The sequence below is a fragment of the Perca flavescens genome, chromosome 4 (assembly GCF_004354835.1).
Source record: "Perca flavescens isolate YP-PL-M2 chromosome 4, PFLA_1.0, whole genome shotgun sequence".
Classification (NCBI taxonomy): domain Eukaryota; kingdom Metazoa; phylum Chordata; class Actinopteri; order Perciformes; family Percidae; genus Perca; species Perca flavescens.
Genome location: NC_041334.1, coordinates 20826129 through 20842332, shown reverse-complemented (window position 1 = coordinate 20842332; position 16204 = coordinate 20826129). Strand labels below are relative to the sequence as shown.

The following is a 16204-nucleotide window of genomic DNA, read 5'->3' as shown; positions in this document are numbered from 1 at the left end:
GAGGAAGCTTTTTTTGTATCTGCAACCCATGCAGAGAAACTAAATGTAAACGGCAAACCGTTATGTGTGGTAAAATCACATCAATGCCTCTTTTCAACCATAAATGTTCACAATCATGAAGAGGATTAACAGTTGCCATAGCAACAGTGGACTATTTCACCAGAGGTTGTAATGTTGATTGGTCTCGTTTATGGCCCGCTTAGAAAATCTGTGTGCCTCATGCATGCATAATAACGGGTCTATCACTGAGATACTGCAGAGGAGTTAGAGTAGCACCCAAAGATTAAAAAAAAAAGATCAGCAATACTAATAACACAATCAAAACAATTCCTGTTGTGGCTGGGTTGGATCAGTGGGTAGAGCAGGCGCACATATATTTAGAGGTTTATTCCTCGACGCAGATGTCCAGGGTTCGACTCTGACCAGTGATGATTTCCTGCATGTCTTCCCCCTCTCTCTCCCCCCTTTCTCACCGGTCCTGTCCATTAAAGGCGGAAAAGCTCAAAAAAGTATCTTAAAAAAAACTGTATTATTGAACAAATCGCTCTTCCCAATTGACCTTTTTTAATGTGTTTTAGTTGCAAACAGAAGATAGTTGTTGGTTCAATCAGCAGCTATAGCATTTCTAGTTAATCTCGGTTGATAAAGCAGAAGGTTTCCTATTATATAAGTCATAAGTTCCACTAAACTCTACATTGCGTGGGTCTCCTAAATTTGAACTAGATTCAATGGAAATATCTTGTATTATGATTTAATAAAAAGCTTTTGTGTAGTAGCTCCAATCGATGCATCTGCCCTTGCTTGAATAACGCTTCATCATTCTACTGAAGAGGCTATTTAAAAGAAGAGGATTGAAGAGGACTGTTTATACAATGTGCAGGATTATATTAAAAAATAAATAAACTGAAATATCTGGCATGTCTCCTGGGGTATTGATCTTTCATTTGATCCCCTTATCATTGGAGCTAAGTTGATTTTTACATCATTAGTGATTAGTAATGTGCAAATAATTCACTTTGAAGTGCAGCACTTACGTATACAATTACTCTCCAATTTATTCAGTTTCAAGTCCGTGCGTATGATATACTCGCATAAAATATTTTGCCTGTCTTAAATAGTAGTGTAGTAAGTATACTACTGTCACAATGTCTGCCTCACTTGTGTATATTACTGCACACTCTGCCATTTATCCAGCTCATTTTCTTTTACCTGTTCATTTTGGTTTCTTGTTTTGTGCTTTTGTGTTTGAGTGTCTGTTATGTTAATGTTTACCTGGACCTGTGCCTGTCTGCCTTCCTGTACCTGCCTGTGTAATGTATTGACACACGATTGTTTAGCTAGACTCAAATTAATTTTCTATCTTAAAAAGACTTCTATTTTAAAATGGGTAAAATCTATTTTTCGGGGATCAATATTATATAAGGCTCCATTTATATGGACCATATATACTTACAAAACATGCATGGAAAAAAATTCTCTATCCAAGCAAATTATTCCCAATTCAAAATAATAAAAAAAAAATTAGCATTACAGGGTATAATGAGTATATTAAAGGAGCTGTACTCGATATATTCAAAACATTAATATAGTAGTTAACAAATATTTGCTATAAAGATTTAGTGGAGTAATGGCCGAGAATTAGGTCACCCTCCTCTGAGTGTGTGTTCTAATCTGAGCTTTTCTGTTCTTATGCATGCATGTAAGTGCACAAGTACCTTGTGCGTCAGACGCCAAGGGGCGTGGCAAAGCGTTGGTATTTGACGAGTCTGGAAACGTCTGGCATGTAGAGGCTATCCCAGACCACTTTTTTTATGAATATCGAGTACAGCCCCTTTAATACCCGCTTAGCCTAAATTCACAACAAATGTCTCGCTTCTGGTATCCACAGACAGTTTTCACCAGGCTAAATAACACCAAACCTATTTGGCTTTTCAACGGACAAAAATTGTTTTTAGCTAAAACAGTGCTGCTCCCACCATCTGTCAGCTAGCATTCTCACAAGGAGCAGGCTTTTCACTAAAAATATGTAGTGGTAATTAGTAGTTATGCGAATCACAGGTTACCTCTCGATACGATACGTGATACATGGCTCACAATACCGATAATATCACGATACAGCAATTTTGCGATAATCAATATATTGCTAGACAATCCTACTGTATAATGGATACATTACGATATCTGTCCAACTATGAATACAAAATGACAGTGAAAAAGGTTAAGTGCAGGTTTTCTTTCTTTATTCTAGTGCTTTAGTGCAAAACAAACCTGTGTATGCAAAATATTATATAAATAAAGAATATATAAAATAAATCGTAACTTCATAGATTAGGCTTCATTCACAACCTCTTCATTAAAATAAAATATGTGATATAGAAACAAATCAGATTTTTAAAGACTCCTAAAACAACATATGACCGTTCTTTTTAATATTGTGAAACGGTCACACAGAAGTTGTTTTAAACACGTGGTTAACATTGTGAAACGGAACTACTTGGTTAGATTTAGGCAACAATACTACTGGATTAGGTTAAAGAAACAATTATGGTTAGGGTTAAAAATGAGTATGATTGTTACGGGTGTAAGTCTGTGATGTAGTTACTTCCGTGACGTGGTTAGGTACTAATGTAGTTGCGTTGGTTAAAGGAACATGCTGACTTATTGGGACTTTAGCTTATTCACCGTAACCCCCAGAGTTAGATAAGTCCATACATACCCTTCTCATCTCTGTGCGTGTTGTAACTCTCTGCTCGGGGCTTCTCAGGTGCTGCAAGCATATCACTCCGCCCAAGTAGCAGAAGTAGCACTGCTTCGCCTTTCTGAGAATATAGTTCCCCGTTTATATATGGTTAGAAGATGGCTGTGTCTCATATGACCTTGTTATTTGTACACACTGTGACTATACAAATCACAACATGTAAATAGGAACATGTTGGCGTTATTTTGTCACTTATTCAGAGCAATAGGCTAGTTGGAACCGGTTACCTCCAGGATCTGTGCTAGGCTTAGCTACCGGTGGGGCCGTCGGACAGAGTTACAACACGGAATTATCTAACTCTGGGGGATACAGTGAGCTAAACTAAAGTCCCAATAAGTCGGTGTGTTCCTTTAACTTACTTGACTTTTGGTTTTACATGGCACACGAACAGCGGCCTCCTGAGTGAAAGTCCTATGTTTGTTTGACCGATCCACCACCCCAACCTTTTTTCCACACAGAATGTGATGCTCTTTATACTACATTACTTAACTTCCTCCTACATCGGCCACTAGAGGTCACCACCTTACAACAAACAACTAAATATGGGTTGCAATAAGCGGCTTGCACAATCGACCTGTGCAGCCATTTTTTTTAGTGCTGATGTGTGGATAGACTGTCTTCATTAGCCTCTCTGCTAAAACTGCTTGATAAACCCACCTTACAAAAGTAATTTTTAATGTATTTTCGAGTATAATTGTATTAAATGGGGCCAAACAGCAGTTCTTTTCATAGTAGGGCTGGGCAATATATCAATATTATATCGACATTGATATATGAGGCTAGATATCGTGTTACATTTTGGATATCGTGATATCTTGGTTTTGAAGGCTGCATTAGAGTGAAGTAATGTAATTTTCTGGACTTACCGGACTTACTTACTGTCACTGTTATTCAGTCCCTCCAGGATTGCACAATGTCACGATCGCACCAATTCACGCAAATTCAACCAATCATTGTGACTTTGATGCAACTCGCAATTTTGACCAATCACCGCAACTTTTCCTCAAATTTGACCAATAATCAGAGTTTCCCGCGACTTCAACCAATCCCAGCAGTCCCACATGCCAGACTTTACGTCAGTATAATGTGACTCTGAGTGCCACTGACCAAGCGGGAGTGAGAGAAAGCTTGTTTCCGATTTGAAGACGAGACTCGAACATCTCCCATTTACCAACAAAACATACAGCGAAAGACCGTGCAAAACATTTCAGACCGCCCTGCCAACCTGTATACATTTTAACATCAATGTACGCTGCAACGTTTTTTCACTCTAAAGTCAGCGGCTGCTCCACACACGGTGAATGCAGGAAAAACCGGAGAGGAGACGACACAATGATCTAAATTCGTTATTGTAAGTGCAATGATAAGTTGAAGTCAGTATTTTATCAAACCGTATGAATGTGTGTCCCAGGCCAGGTTAGGAAATTAACTAACAATGTACAGATCAACAAGCCACTGACACATATGTTCAAATTTGATTAATTCAATGAATTATTATTTTTTGTCCACCAGCCATTTTAATATTATACCAACATCTGCAGCATCCTGAGCCTTTTTGGTAAGGTTACTAGGAAAACTCAGCCCAGAGTAGTTTTATTCTCCCCGAAACAAGTTTCCTTTTTATATTTAAAGAACTATACCTATATATATATACACTATATATCCCACAACTTCATTGCAACAAACATACAAAAGATATTGCAACTTTTATCGCAATTTTTTACAAAAGCTCCCGCAAAATCAGGCATTTTGGGCCACAACAATCTCAAAAAAAGGTTGCGAAATCCTGGAGGGACTGATTATTGGTGATTATTTATCTAAACTTTCATTGTGTAAATATTTGTGAAAGCACCAATAGCGAACCCTTCAATATCGCCACAATATCGACATGATGTATTTGGTCAAAAATATTGTGATATTTGATTTTCTCCATATCTCCCAGCTCTAATTCAGGTGTACACATTCCTTTAAAAGAATGTCAAATCTCCTTTGCTCCTTGTTAGCTTTGTTTTGGCATCATTTACGTAACCATTCATTCAGACTGTACTGTGGCCTCTGGCTTCTTGGTTAGATTATATTTTTGGGAATAAAACCACTCAAGCTGTTTGGCTCATTTAGTTTAACAGCCTGTTGAGGTGTCAATTTATGGAGATAGCACAGGCAGTAAGTGTTGTGCTTATATAATTGTCTTTACAAAATGTCTGCCACAGTGGAGAGCAGGGAAAAAACAGTACAGTCATGAAAAAGTAAAGGGAAACGTACATACTACTTACCAATTCAAAGGGGGGAAATTTTACTTCCTGCCACATTTAAATGAGCTAAAAGGATAACTGCTTTCTTGACATAAATGTAATAGGTAATCTTTAGTCCTAACAGGCTTTAGGGATTAAAATCTTCTCAATGCTGGTTATTAGTCAGTATTGACATAGCCAGTGCCACAAATTCTCCTGGGTGCAAACACAAGCCTTCTGTTTATCTAGGTACTCCTCACAGCGACAGTATGGAATAAATAATCATATTAATTAAAATGCGAAATAATGAAAGATACACAATAAAACCAGCGTATATTTCTACCATTTATTAAAATAAGACTATGTATTTATGAGTGTTCAAAGACTCTCGTGAAAATGACAAATAAATAAATGAATAGATTTCATACATTTAAAAAAAAACAATAACTTGGTCAATGGGTCTTTATTTATAATGCCAATATTGTATTTACAAGTTGACACCTAAGAGCTTTTAATTTCTTTGCACAGACAAGCCCCAACAAACAACATATACATAGTTTTTCATTGCAAAACAGGTTTTCTGACCTGACCCCACTATAGGCAGGATCACATCTCTTCCAAAACAGTTGCATACGTTAAAATAAGTATTCATATGACAGCTTTCTGATCTGCCACCGCTATAGCTAAGGTTTGTTTTTGGTAAAACTTGGTTATGGTTAGGAAAATATTCAAGTTTGGATTACCAAAGATTGAGGTTTGGGATCAATTGTGACCATGATAATTAGGGCAGCACTGACAGTTAATCTTTTAGTACATGAAAAGTCTAAAAATGTAAAAAATGTCCATTCCAGTGGTTAAATGAGTGAGACATAACTCATAACTCGCTAGAGCTCCTTGTAAAGGTAAAGGTGAACATAGATCATATTAGCCATTAAACAAATGATATAAATGCTATTGTTTATTAACAGGCTTAAAAACACTTTCATCATGTTTTAAACTTTAAAAACCATCATGTCCTATTTTGGAAGTTACAAGGTTACACTTTGGAGTTGTTTCTGTATAATCCCTTGGGCTGGAAATTACATTACACGTCAAAGCGACTTACAATTGCTATATATGTCAGAGGTCGCACGCAACTAGGGGTTAAGTGTCTTGCTCAGGGACACATTAACTCCCGCACCAAAGGCATGTGTCATATCCACCACCCCTTGGAAATGCCACTGGTCTAGTAACAGCTGAGAGGTACAAGACACCAGGAGGTCGTAACCAAGAGGACCCTATAAAGTCAACATGATATTGCTACCGGCTGTACTAAGGTTAGATATCTGTGTGTGTGTGTGTGTGTGTGTGTGTGTGTGTGTGTGTGCGCACCTGCAGCTGATAAGCATAATGCCACAAATAATTCCAAATAATGGCCATGAAGTCAAAACTACATCCAGCAGAAATGCCAAGCACCCTTGAAAAAGACATGACATGTTTGCAGTTTTTAGTGTATGTGGGTTTGTTTATAAAAGTGTATTTAGAGTGCATCTCTTTAGCAAATAACATTTAACAATGACCTGCTTTATTCCCAAACCACATTTCTATAGTAAACTCATTCAGCAAAAACAAGGAACACCGAAAAATGCTGATTTCAGTTTGATAACACTTAGTTTGTTTTCCTATCGTGTATAATTAGATGACAGAAAATACAAACACACCATGAAGGTGCTTGTAAATTCATGTGTGTGTGCATGTGTGAGATGTTGCTCCACCTCCCCACTTGCTCTCACTGTGTACTCCTGTCTGCTGGCTATGGAGAAAATTAGAATTACTTTTTTTAAACACATGCATGCATGCATGCAAGCACACAGACATGCACAAACTTAATGGTCTTGTTTAAATTTAAAGTAGGTCGTCATCATCATACTAAAAAAGTGAATGAGGTGATAAAAACTGTGCCTTCTCTGCTGTGGGAAGAACACAAATATGGTGATTTGTTTTTCTTATTTTGTAGTTTTTATGCTTCCTAGTCAGTTGAAACAGTTTCAAATGTTTCAACTCAGTATGCTCTCAAATACCAACAAGTTAAAGCTTGAGCTTGAGCTTTAACTGCAGGGCGATTGGGTGACATTCACCATTGATCGTCGGAGAACTGTGCGTCAACCTGCAGTCAAACCAACAAAACCCTCTGCTATGAGTCATATTAAAAAGTCAACAGTCCGAAATAATCTCCTCTGATGGGTAATTATGCAATATAGGTGGAAAATACGCTCACTGGTACTCAGGCACAGACCGCGGAGTACATACAGTATATTCAATAGATAAACAGAGAGATAAAGAAAAGGAGAGCAACAAAAAAAAGATGAGAGAGATGCAGACAGATATAGAACAGCAAAGGAAAGAGTGCAGATGTGGCCTTTGGGCTGAAACTGCTGAATCACCACGTCTCTTTTCATTACTTCATCACATCAGGAACCCGGAGCACTTTCTCTGGAGCCACACACAGAGAGACGACCATGATAAAAGGCAGAGAGAGGGAAGTAAAGAGGAAAAAGGCGGACAAGAACACCCAACGAGACAAACAGGAAAGAGCGTCACATAGATATCCGATAAAGGGAGATTCCCAGATCTTCTCCCTCTATCTTCCTTCAACCGCCCCTGTGTGCTGAAGCCACCTTGAAAGGCTGCACACACACACACACACACACACACACACACACACACACACACACACACACACACACACACACACACACACACACACACACACACACACACACACACACACACACACACACACACACAAACATTCTGAGTGTAAAAGAAAAAGTTTAAGTTGGGGAACTAAAATGAAGGAACTAAAAGAAGACAGACAGCAAGAGAAAAAAAGCCTCATTGTTTCATATTACGATCATCGCTATGTAACGTAAAGAAGTGATTATTCCCCCCAACTGATGGCATCCTAAATATAGAAATCAAATGTGTGCTCAGTTTGCACAGAACTTGTGATTTCATTGAAAATTACATGAAGGATAGTTTCAAATTTCAAGATGTGAGGATCACCTAAAAGTCTGGCTTCCGGCTGATGCTATCCATCATTTTTTTTATAAAATATTTTTTTTTTGTGTGTGCAGAGACAAGCAACGTCAAACCAACGTGTCCTCTAATTTCTGATTGATTAGAATATAGCCTTGATGAGAACGACATGAAGAATCTTTTGGTTTTTATTTTATTAGTATATTACTGAAAGTCTCAGACCACACTCTGTGCTGAGTGGAAAATCAATAACATTTAGCAGAATGCCTCTTTGGCCTAAATGCTTTAAGTGAAGCTCTGTCTGCAAGCACTCAAAGAAACAACATTAATATTTATGTTCAGCTATTTGGATGAAGTATTGTTTACAAACAAAATGGGAGGATGTTTGGAAATAATACCAGTGAAGTTGTAAATTCATTGCATTACATTTCTTAAATGTCAAATTTCATTACTTACTTGGCACCATTTCCATGCAACAAGTCTGCATATGTATTACAGGATTTAGGATTTAGGCTTTTCTGGTGTGGACCAGGACACAGACGTGGAAGACATTTTGCAAGAACCTGAACATTTATTTCTACATTGGCTAGATCTACACATATTTCACAGCATTCACTTAGCACACATTTGTAATGTGACATGAATTAGCAGTCACCGCCAACTAAATAGTCACCGCCTATATTCTTGTAATTTATTTTATGACTTTGTTGTTTATGTAGCCAACCTAATGCTTGTTTGTTTTTTTTAAATTTAGTGCTTACTTGTGTTCAATTTGTTGTTGTTTGATTAGGACTCTTGTAATTGTAACTGCTCATTATGTTTATTTTTCTTCCTTAGGTGGGATCCCTTCTGTAAGCCCCTAGGGGTTTTCTTAATCTCACCTGCACAATCTTTATTTTATTTTATGTTCTTGTGTTACTGTTGTCTTGATTTTAGTGTGCAAAATAAACAAATTCAAATTCAATACTTATTTCTATGCATACTGTACATGTGTCCCAAATGTAGAGCAATCAGATCCCTTCCTTCTAAAACCACACTACATAAACCACATTGTTAGTGGTGGTTACACATCACTTAAAATGACTGTCGTAGGTCATGAGGGGTTTCAGCAGTGACAGGCTACAGTGATTTTAAAGGGCAACAATCTGGTTGTAAAGGCAGCTAAGGAATACAATTATTCTGGAGGAATAAACTCTTAAATGTCTTTTTTTCTGGCTATGTAGAGTAGTTGGCACTTGCTTATGCTATTTCAGATAATTCAGATATTATATCCATATGCGTACGGTCATTATATATTTTGTAAAAACAGGACTTAAGTAAAGCAATGCATTTAAGCGCCACTTTTCTGAATGTAAGCTGCAGTGTCTCACATTCAGACATCGCCAAAACATTATGGTGGCAGCCATCCAATCATAAGCCAACAAAAACACTCCCAGCAAGATGCACAGGATTACCATAAAGTAGAGCTGCCACTACAGTGTGGTGGAACCTCAGCACTCATACGTGTTAATCCTGTTTTGATTGTGTTGGAAATAATATCCATTGCATTAAACAGTGAAAAACCATTTAATTGTTTTATGTACCAGTGTCTCAGACATTACTTCATCAATGGTAAATTGCACCACTTATTTTCACTGCAAATGACAGTAATACATGTAGGATTATAGCTATTTAGTAATTGGCATTTCAATACTGTACCATTTAAAGAGAATGGAGCCAAAATGGTTAATAGTGGCAATGCATTCATTTGCATTAACAAGATGCATTTTCAAACGGAAAATAGTCAACTTCCCAAATCATTATATAGCAAATATCCTCAAACACAAAGTTCACAAACCAATCTCAACTCAAGGCCTACTTACTCACTTGTTCTGGAACTTTTGACCATATCACATAGACATCAGAAGATGGAGTTTACTCAGTTGTCATTGAACTCATTGACGTTCAAACGATTGTCAACCCCTTAGGGACTTCTCTTCCTTGTTGGTTTAAAAGCTTAAAAGCCACTTAATTCTTTTTTTTTCTTTTTTTTTAAAGATAATTTTTTGGGGCATTTCCGCCTTTAATGATAGGAAAGCAAACAATGAAAGGGTGAGAGAGAGGGGGAAGATATGAAGGAAATCTTCCCAGGTCGGACCCTGGACCTTCTGCGTCGAGGCATGAACCTCTGTATATGTGCGCCCGCTCTACCAACTGAGCTATCCTGGCCACAAAAGCCACTTCATTCTTGACCTTTAAACCAGCAACAATCTCAACTCATGGTCCACTTACTCAATTGTTCTGCTATGCGTTTGACAATATCACATTTATCAAATATTTTGTTTGCAACAGTAAACACACTCAGTTTTATGTGAGATAGTACCCAATAATTGCCAAAAGACAACGCTCGAGAACGTCAATTAAATTGAAAAGGTCAAAAGTGTTGCCACTATATCACATAGCCATCCAATCCAGGGCTAAGAAGATGAAACTACACCGACATAATGACAGCAATGAACGGCTGTAAAATCCATCATCATCCGCCACACAGAAAACCTTTATAGCCTGAAAATGTGATTTGCAGAAACAGAAAGCAGCGAGTGGGATAGCAAACATTATGTTTTATTCAGAGCTTCATTGCTCTTTTATGACTGTATGATATACGAGTTGATAGTGGAAGGATAATATCCTGTTAGCCAACTTGTGCTGTCAAGGGATGAAAACACTTACTCATAGCTCTCTAACATAAGCATGCACGTACATGACGTCATAAAGGTTCACATAAACACACACAAACAGAGGCAGGTGACAGTGCTGGGTGGTGGGATGTGTGAATTCAAACCCCAGAGAAAAGCTGTCCTGTCTTTTTAGATTAATGGAGCTGTTTCTATTTTGGGAGCAGCTTTAGTAAGAGGAGGGAAAACATTTGAATACAAAGACATAGTACACAAACAGAAAATGATTTAAGAATTCATTTCAGGATTCATGTGAGACTAAAATCAATCGCAATGTGTCAGTCATCGTTAGGCCAATGCACACACACTTAAGTGAGCTTTTTCAAATGAACAGTAAATCATATTCCTTCTGGCTGACTATAACCCAACATTTTTACACCAAATCTGAAGAGCGTCCCAAAAAAACAGAAACAGTGTGCCAGCTAACACAACCAACTTCCCATCAGTCACTTGGCCAACACTCAACCCATCATTAAAGTCATTTGAATCTTAACACTTACCACTCATGCTGGGGCTCGTCAATGACCAACAGGATCTTGAACTTCTTGGAGAGCGAGGGAGACGTAGCAGACTGCTCCACAAACCCGGCGGCGGACGCCGCCGTCTGTTTGACCACGTTGGTGATGGAGCTGATGGAGCTGAAGGAGCTGAAGAAGCCAGAGGAGGAGGAGGAGGAGGGCTGGGCCTGTTGAGGCTGCTGAGCCGGCTGGCTCGCACGCCGCTCCTGAGCTGCGGGGGAGCTGGCAGGTGCCTGGGACGGAGTTGGAGCTTTGGTCGGGGACTGGGCAGGCGCGGGCGCCGAGGTTGGGGGTGCACTTTGCTGTGAAGGGGAGGTGGCGGTGGGGGGAGGAGGAGCAGCTGGGTCAGGCCTCTGGAGGTCTGTCATGTAGCCGTTGGGCAGGTTGGACATGAAGCTGCTGTCAGAGAGACGGCGTCGAAGGAAGTTCATGATTGCGCTCGAAAGGTCGGTGTCTCAGGCGGTCGGTTAGTTGCTCTCCAAGTGTGTCTCTTGATCTCTTGGCTGAATGGAGTGAGAGCAGAGACAGGCGGAGATGGTTACAGAGAGAGAGAGAGAGAGACACACACACACACTGGTCAGAGGTTAGATGAATGACAGAAAGCAGGAAGGAAGGAAACGGATGGATGAAGCGATGGATACAGCTCTGGTCCAGTCTTCAAGAGACAGCTCTCCAAAGCGCAGCTAAGCCAACGAAACAACGTGCGTGTATGTGGTGTTCCTCCTCTTGAGCCTCACGCCTCCTCACAAATGCGTGTGTGTGACGTGCGAGAGGGTGTCTGAGAGAGAGAGAGAGAGAGAGAGGTGTGTGGTGCAGGTGCTCTCCCCCCTCTGCTCTGCCTTCCTGCCTCCTGAGCTGCTGCGAGCTGAATGCACTCAAGAGATGCTTCTCTCTGCCTATCTCACCCTTTCACTCTGTCCTTTTCCTCTTGCTCACTCACTCTCACTCGGCACGCTCACTGGCTCTCTCCCCCTCCCCCTCCCCCTCCTCCTCGCCTCCTCCTCTCTCCTGTCATCATCCTCCTACATCATAGGCTACGTGTGTGTGTCGTGCTGCAGCCTCGTAGCACTGCGTGCCGTGTGCATCGACTGGAAGGGGTTTCCTGCGAGCGCGCGCAAGGTGGAGTTCAGAGATGGAAACACCATCCACCCTGCCCTGCAAGCCCCACCTCCTTCTCCCGCCATCCTTCCATCCATCTTTATAAACCTCCTTCTCCCTCATCCCTTTTCCCGCCATTGTGGGCTCATGTACTGTTTGTGCTGACGCATTTTCTAGTAGATTAATTCTCATAGAGCTGAAAAAGACAGCTATATTTTGCCATTTAAAGCATTTGGCATACTGGAGGGCAGGGTTGATTTGTAATTCATACCAATATGGTGAAAAAAGCTGGGACAGAGATGTTTTCTCTCTAATAGTTCCTATTGACTGATTTAATCAGTCAAACGATTCCCTCCACTTAAGTGGAACGTGTTGCTCCTTAATAACGTGTGCTGTTCTGCAGCCTAAGACTTCAGCACACGAAGGTAATGGTGGCGCTGACTAATAGGCCTTTTACACTAAACCTGGTGTGCGCTGGGCTTTGAGGTAACACAAGCTTGTCAGTAATCAGATCATTATTATTGCAGCAAGATCTTCTTGGTGATTTTACTTGAGGACATTGTAGCATCAGCATGTAAAGCAGCAACATACCTAAATGGTAGGTTTCTATAATGACTATAGGAACCGTTTAGCAAGCAAATTACAGTTTTGGCAAACCTCGACTTTCTAGCAGAACAAAAACATGGATGACGAATCCAATACTCAAATACATACATTCTTTATAGTTAAGGAGTAGATCCAGTTTCTTTAATACACCACTTAGTGCATCAGACTGTTTGTTTTTTGTGTGTCTTTCACTTCTTATTCCTAAACAAAAATCTCCTCCCTATGCCATGGCTTCATTATGCAGTCACTATTTAAGGGCATTAGAAGAGCACTTCTCCAAATTCCAGCAGCAGCAGGCTGCGTCTAAAAAAAACAGCCAGAAGATGACAGGACAAAAGAGGGAGAAAGGAGATTATTTGAGCGAAAAGAAAATCCCATACACATCTGAACCACACGAAGAAGAACAGAAAGACTGCAGTAGAAGAAAATATAGACCTACAGTACATCTATCATGTGTTCAATGGGCAATTCTTTCTTAAAGGATGTAACATTTTTATTAATTTAGAAATATTCTCCAACCCATTTGTCAGATTCGACTTGTCATTTAGCATCAAGCGTTGACATTTCTATCTAAAACTGATGAAAATGTTTTCCCTGACCTTTATGCCATTGAAGGGCTGCTTTTCAGCTGTACTCTAAACCACTCATATAGCAATATCTCTTTATTTGTGATTCATTATTTGGGGTACCATTTTACACAGGCAAGGAGTGAGTGCCTCATAGATTACTAGACAATATTGCAGTGTATTCCATCAGCCACAAGCACTCACTTTCTATTCAACCCTTCAGTTTAGGATTTAACAGCTTAACATAAAACTGCTAGATGTGGACTATGCTTTTAAATCTATTAAAGACCAATGCCTCTAGGGTGCATCGGAACTAATATGATGTGACACAAAATGTGCTGACCAAACAAAAAAAAGGTGAACCCCCTTTTCTTGTCATAAAGACATGTCAGTACATAAATCCCTCTTTGGACTCAAGAGTGGTAAACTTGAAGGTCAATTTATAAAAAAAATTATAAATTGACCTGTGTTCAATCCTCAAAAGACTTTTGAACATGCACATTTGTAGTCGTGATGAGTCAAGCCCAGTGGCGTTATTAAGTCAACCAGAAGAGCCGAGTGAGTCACAGAGCTGCAGTGTGAACTGTAGCGACATCCTGAGCTCATCCTGGCCTACATGTTTCATGACACACATACACAACCCATAACACATTTCCAAACAGCCATTATATAACATATGTGTCCATGAAATTATGCACGCAACTGTGGCAATTTGTGACTTAGAATGGGACTCAAGTGTTTTTTTTCTCTTTTTTACAACCATTTACAAAGACACACTCCAGCTTGTATATCATGAATGATTAGTGTTAACCAACATCTCCTTTGAAAAAAAAGATTAAAATAGATAATAGCCCCCATAAACCTTCCTCATGCCCCCCCGCCCCATCTTTTGACTTGAGTGTATGTTGTTAAGTATGGTGTAGCTACAGTATATAGCTTAGAGAGAGTATGATAGGATCTGCCTTGTGCTGCTGCGTTGGAGGAAACACAGTAAGAATACGCAAACAGTAGATTCACAATGCCAGGAGCATCACTCATCTAGCAACACACTCACATGTGCACATATACTACAAGCACAGACTCAAATACACGTGAGCTTACACATCCTCACACATCAGCACTGTTAAGGCCAGTGTATGCGCACACACACACACACACACAAACACACGTAGTCAACATTTTGCAACTGAGTGTTGGTTATTTTTTTCATTATTTTAATATAATATAATATAAAACACTTTCAAACAAACACATCTTTGGTGGAGGTAAGACAGTAGGAGGTAGGTGTTTGTTTATGTCTGTCTGGTTAAATGCTGCTTTGGGGGAATTTGCTGCAGATAGCCAAGTGTGTGTGGGTGAGTATGCCAGGGTCCAACCTCCTGTGGCTTCACTAGCTCAATTCAGATAATCCATGACAAATCAGGGCTCTGTGTACATCTGGCATCTTGGTATGTGCTCATGACATGGTGTAATACATGCTACAACCTCAGTAGGGCATGCATAAAATGTCAAATTCCAATTTCCCTGATAAATTTGTCAATTTGATTTCAATTCAATCCAAGTTTTGTTTAATTGATAACTTTTTAATGACTAGATGTAATGGGGCAGCTAATACTGAAGCAAAAGTCAATAAATGGAAGCATTCCTTGCAGGACGTAATCGACAGATGCCCCAGGAGGTTAATAGAAAACACAGGGAGCTCAACCCAGAACACAACAGGGATATTATGGGGCTGTGCTATTATAAGGTTACAGATGTACTCAAGTAAAAGTACTGTTACTATATACAGTGTAGGGGGTTGTATTTGTTTGGCAGTTGAGTTCAAATATTGTCAATCTTCGCACAGCATCGCCTACTGCACCTTTAACACAGAGGCCATCTCACTATGTCTCTTGTATTGGAAATGAGTCTTGATGCTATTTACTTCGTTAAAATGAGGAAAAATGAAATCCTCTATCCTAGCCTTTGAAGCTACTTTAGGGAATAATGTAGCTAATAAATTAATTCAGATGAGCTATTTTAATAGATAAGCCACCTCTCTCTTTACCAGCACTGTGTAGATGGATGGATGGAGCTACAAGATTAAAACACCCACCAACGCCTCAGAGATCTGCAGCAAATCCCCCAAAACACCATTTAACCAGGGCTGTACACACCACACATACATGCACCATGTTTACACAGCAAAATCTCCCCTTCAGAATGTGTTGCAGTGCTGCAGAGGCAGATGTTGGGTTTGAACAGCAGTAATGGTGGCAGGAAGTGATTGCAGCAGTTACAGGTAAGCTTTCAGGTCAGCGGTGCAGCAGCAGGCGAGGCAGAGCTTAAATCTAACAGCATATTGCAAAGGGTTTGTTGGAAATACAACATGACCCACAATATGTGTTATTACACACTAACATTACACACATTTCTAACCCTCTATAACAGAACTTTTTACATGTGACACTGGTCCATACTATTTCATATAACATTATATGAAGGTACTATTAATACTAACATTGTAACTCAAGGTACTATCCTGTGTCTCAAATGTGCATTCTCTGCTTCTGACTCCCATATTATTATGTATTACTGGCTTACTATCTGCTCAGTGACAGTGTAACCCTTTAGTGGAGTAGGATAAAAGCAGCTTCTTCTGTTTGTCTTGTGGGGGCCTGGAGCAGCTGTGCCTCTACAGAGGTGTGGGTGTGTG

At 39.7% G+C, this 16204-nt stretch overlaps 1 protein-coding gene across 1 annotated transcript in view; it reads right to left on the bottom strand.

Annotated features, from left to right (window-relative positions):
* syn2b (synapsin IIb) overlaps nucleotides 1–16204 on the bottom strand; it is an 82459-nt gene that overhangs the window by 62470 nt on the left and 3785 nt on the right. The window contains exon 2 of the mRNA XM_028576796.1: nucleotides 11222–11742. Within this exon, the coding sequence (XP_028432597.1) occupies nucleotides 11222–11670 (449 nt within the window). The 5' untranslated portion in view covers nucleotides 11671–11742. The remainder of the gene's footprint in view (nucleotides 1–11221; nucleotides 11743–16204) is intronic.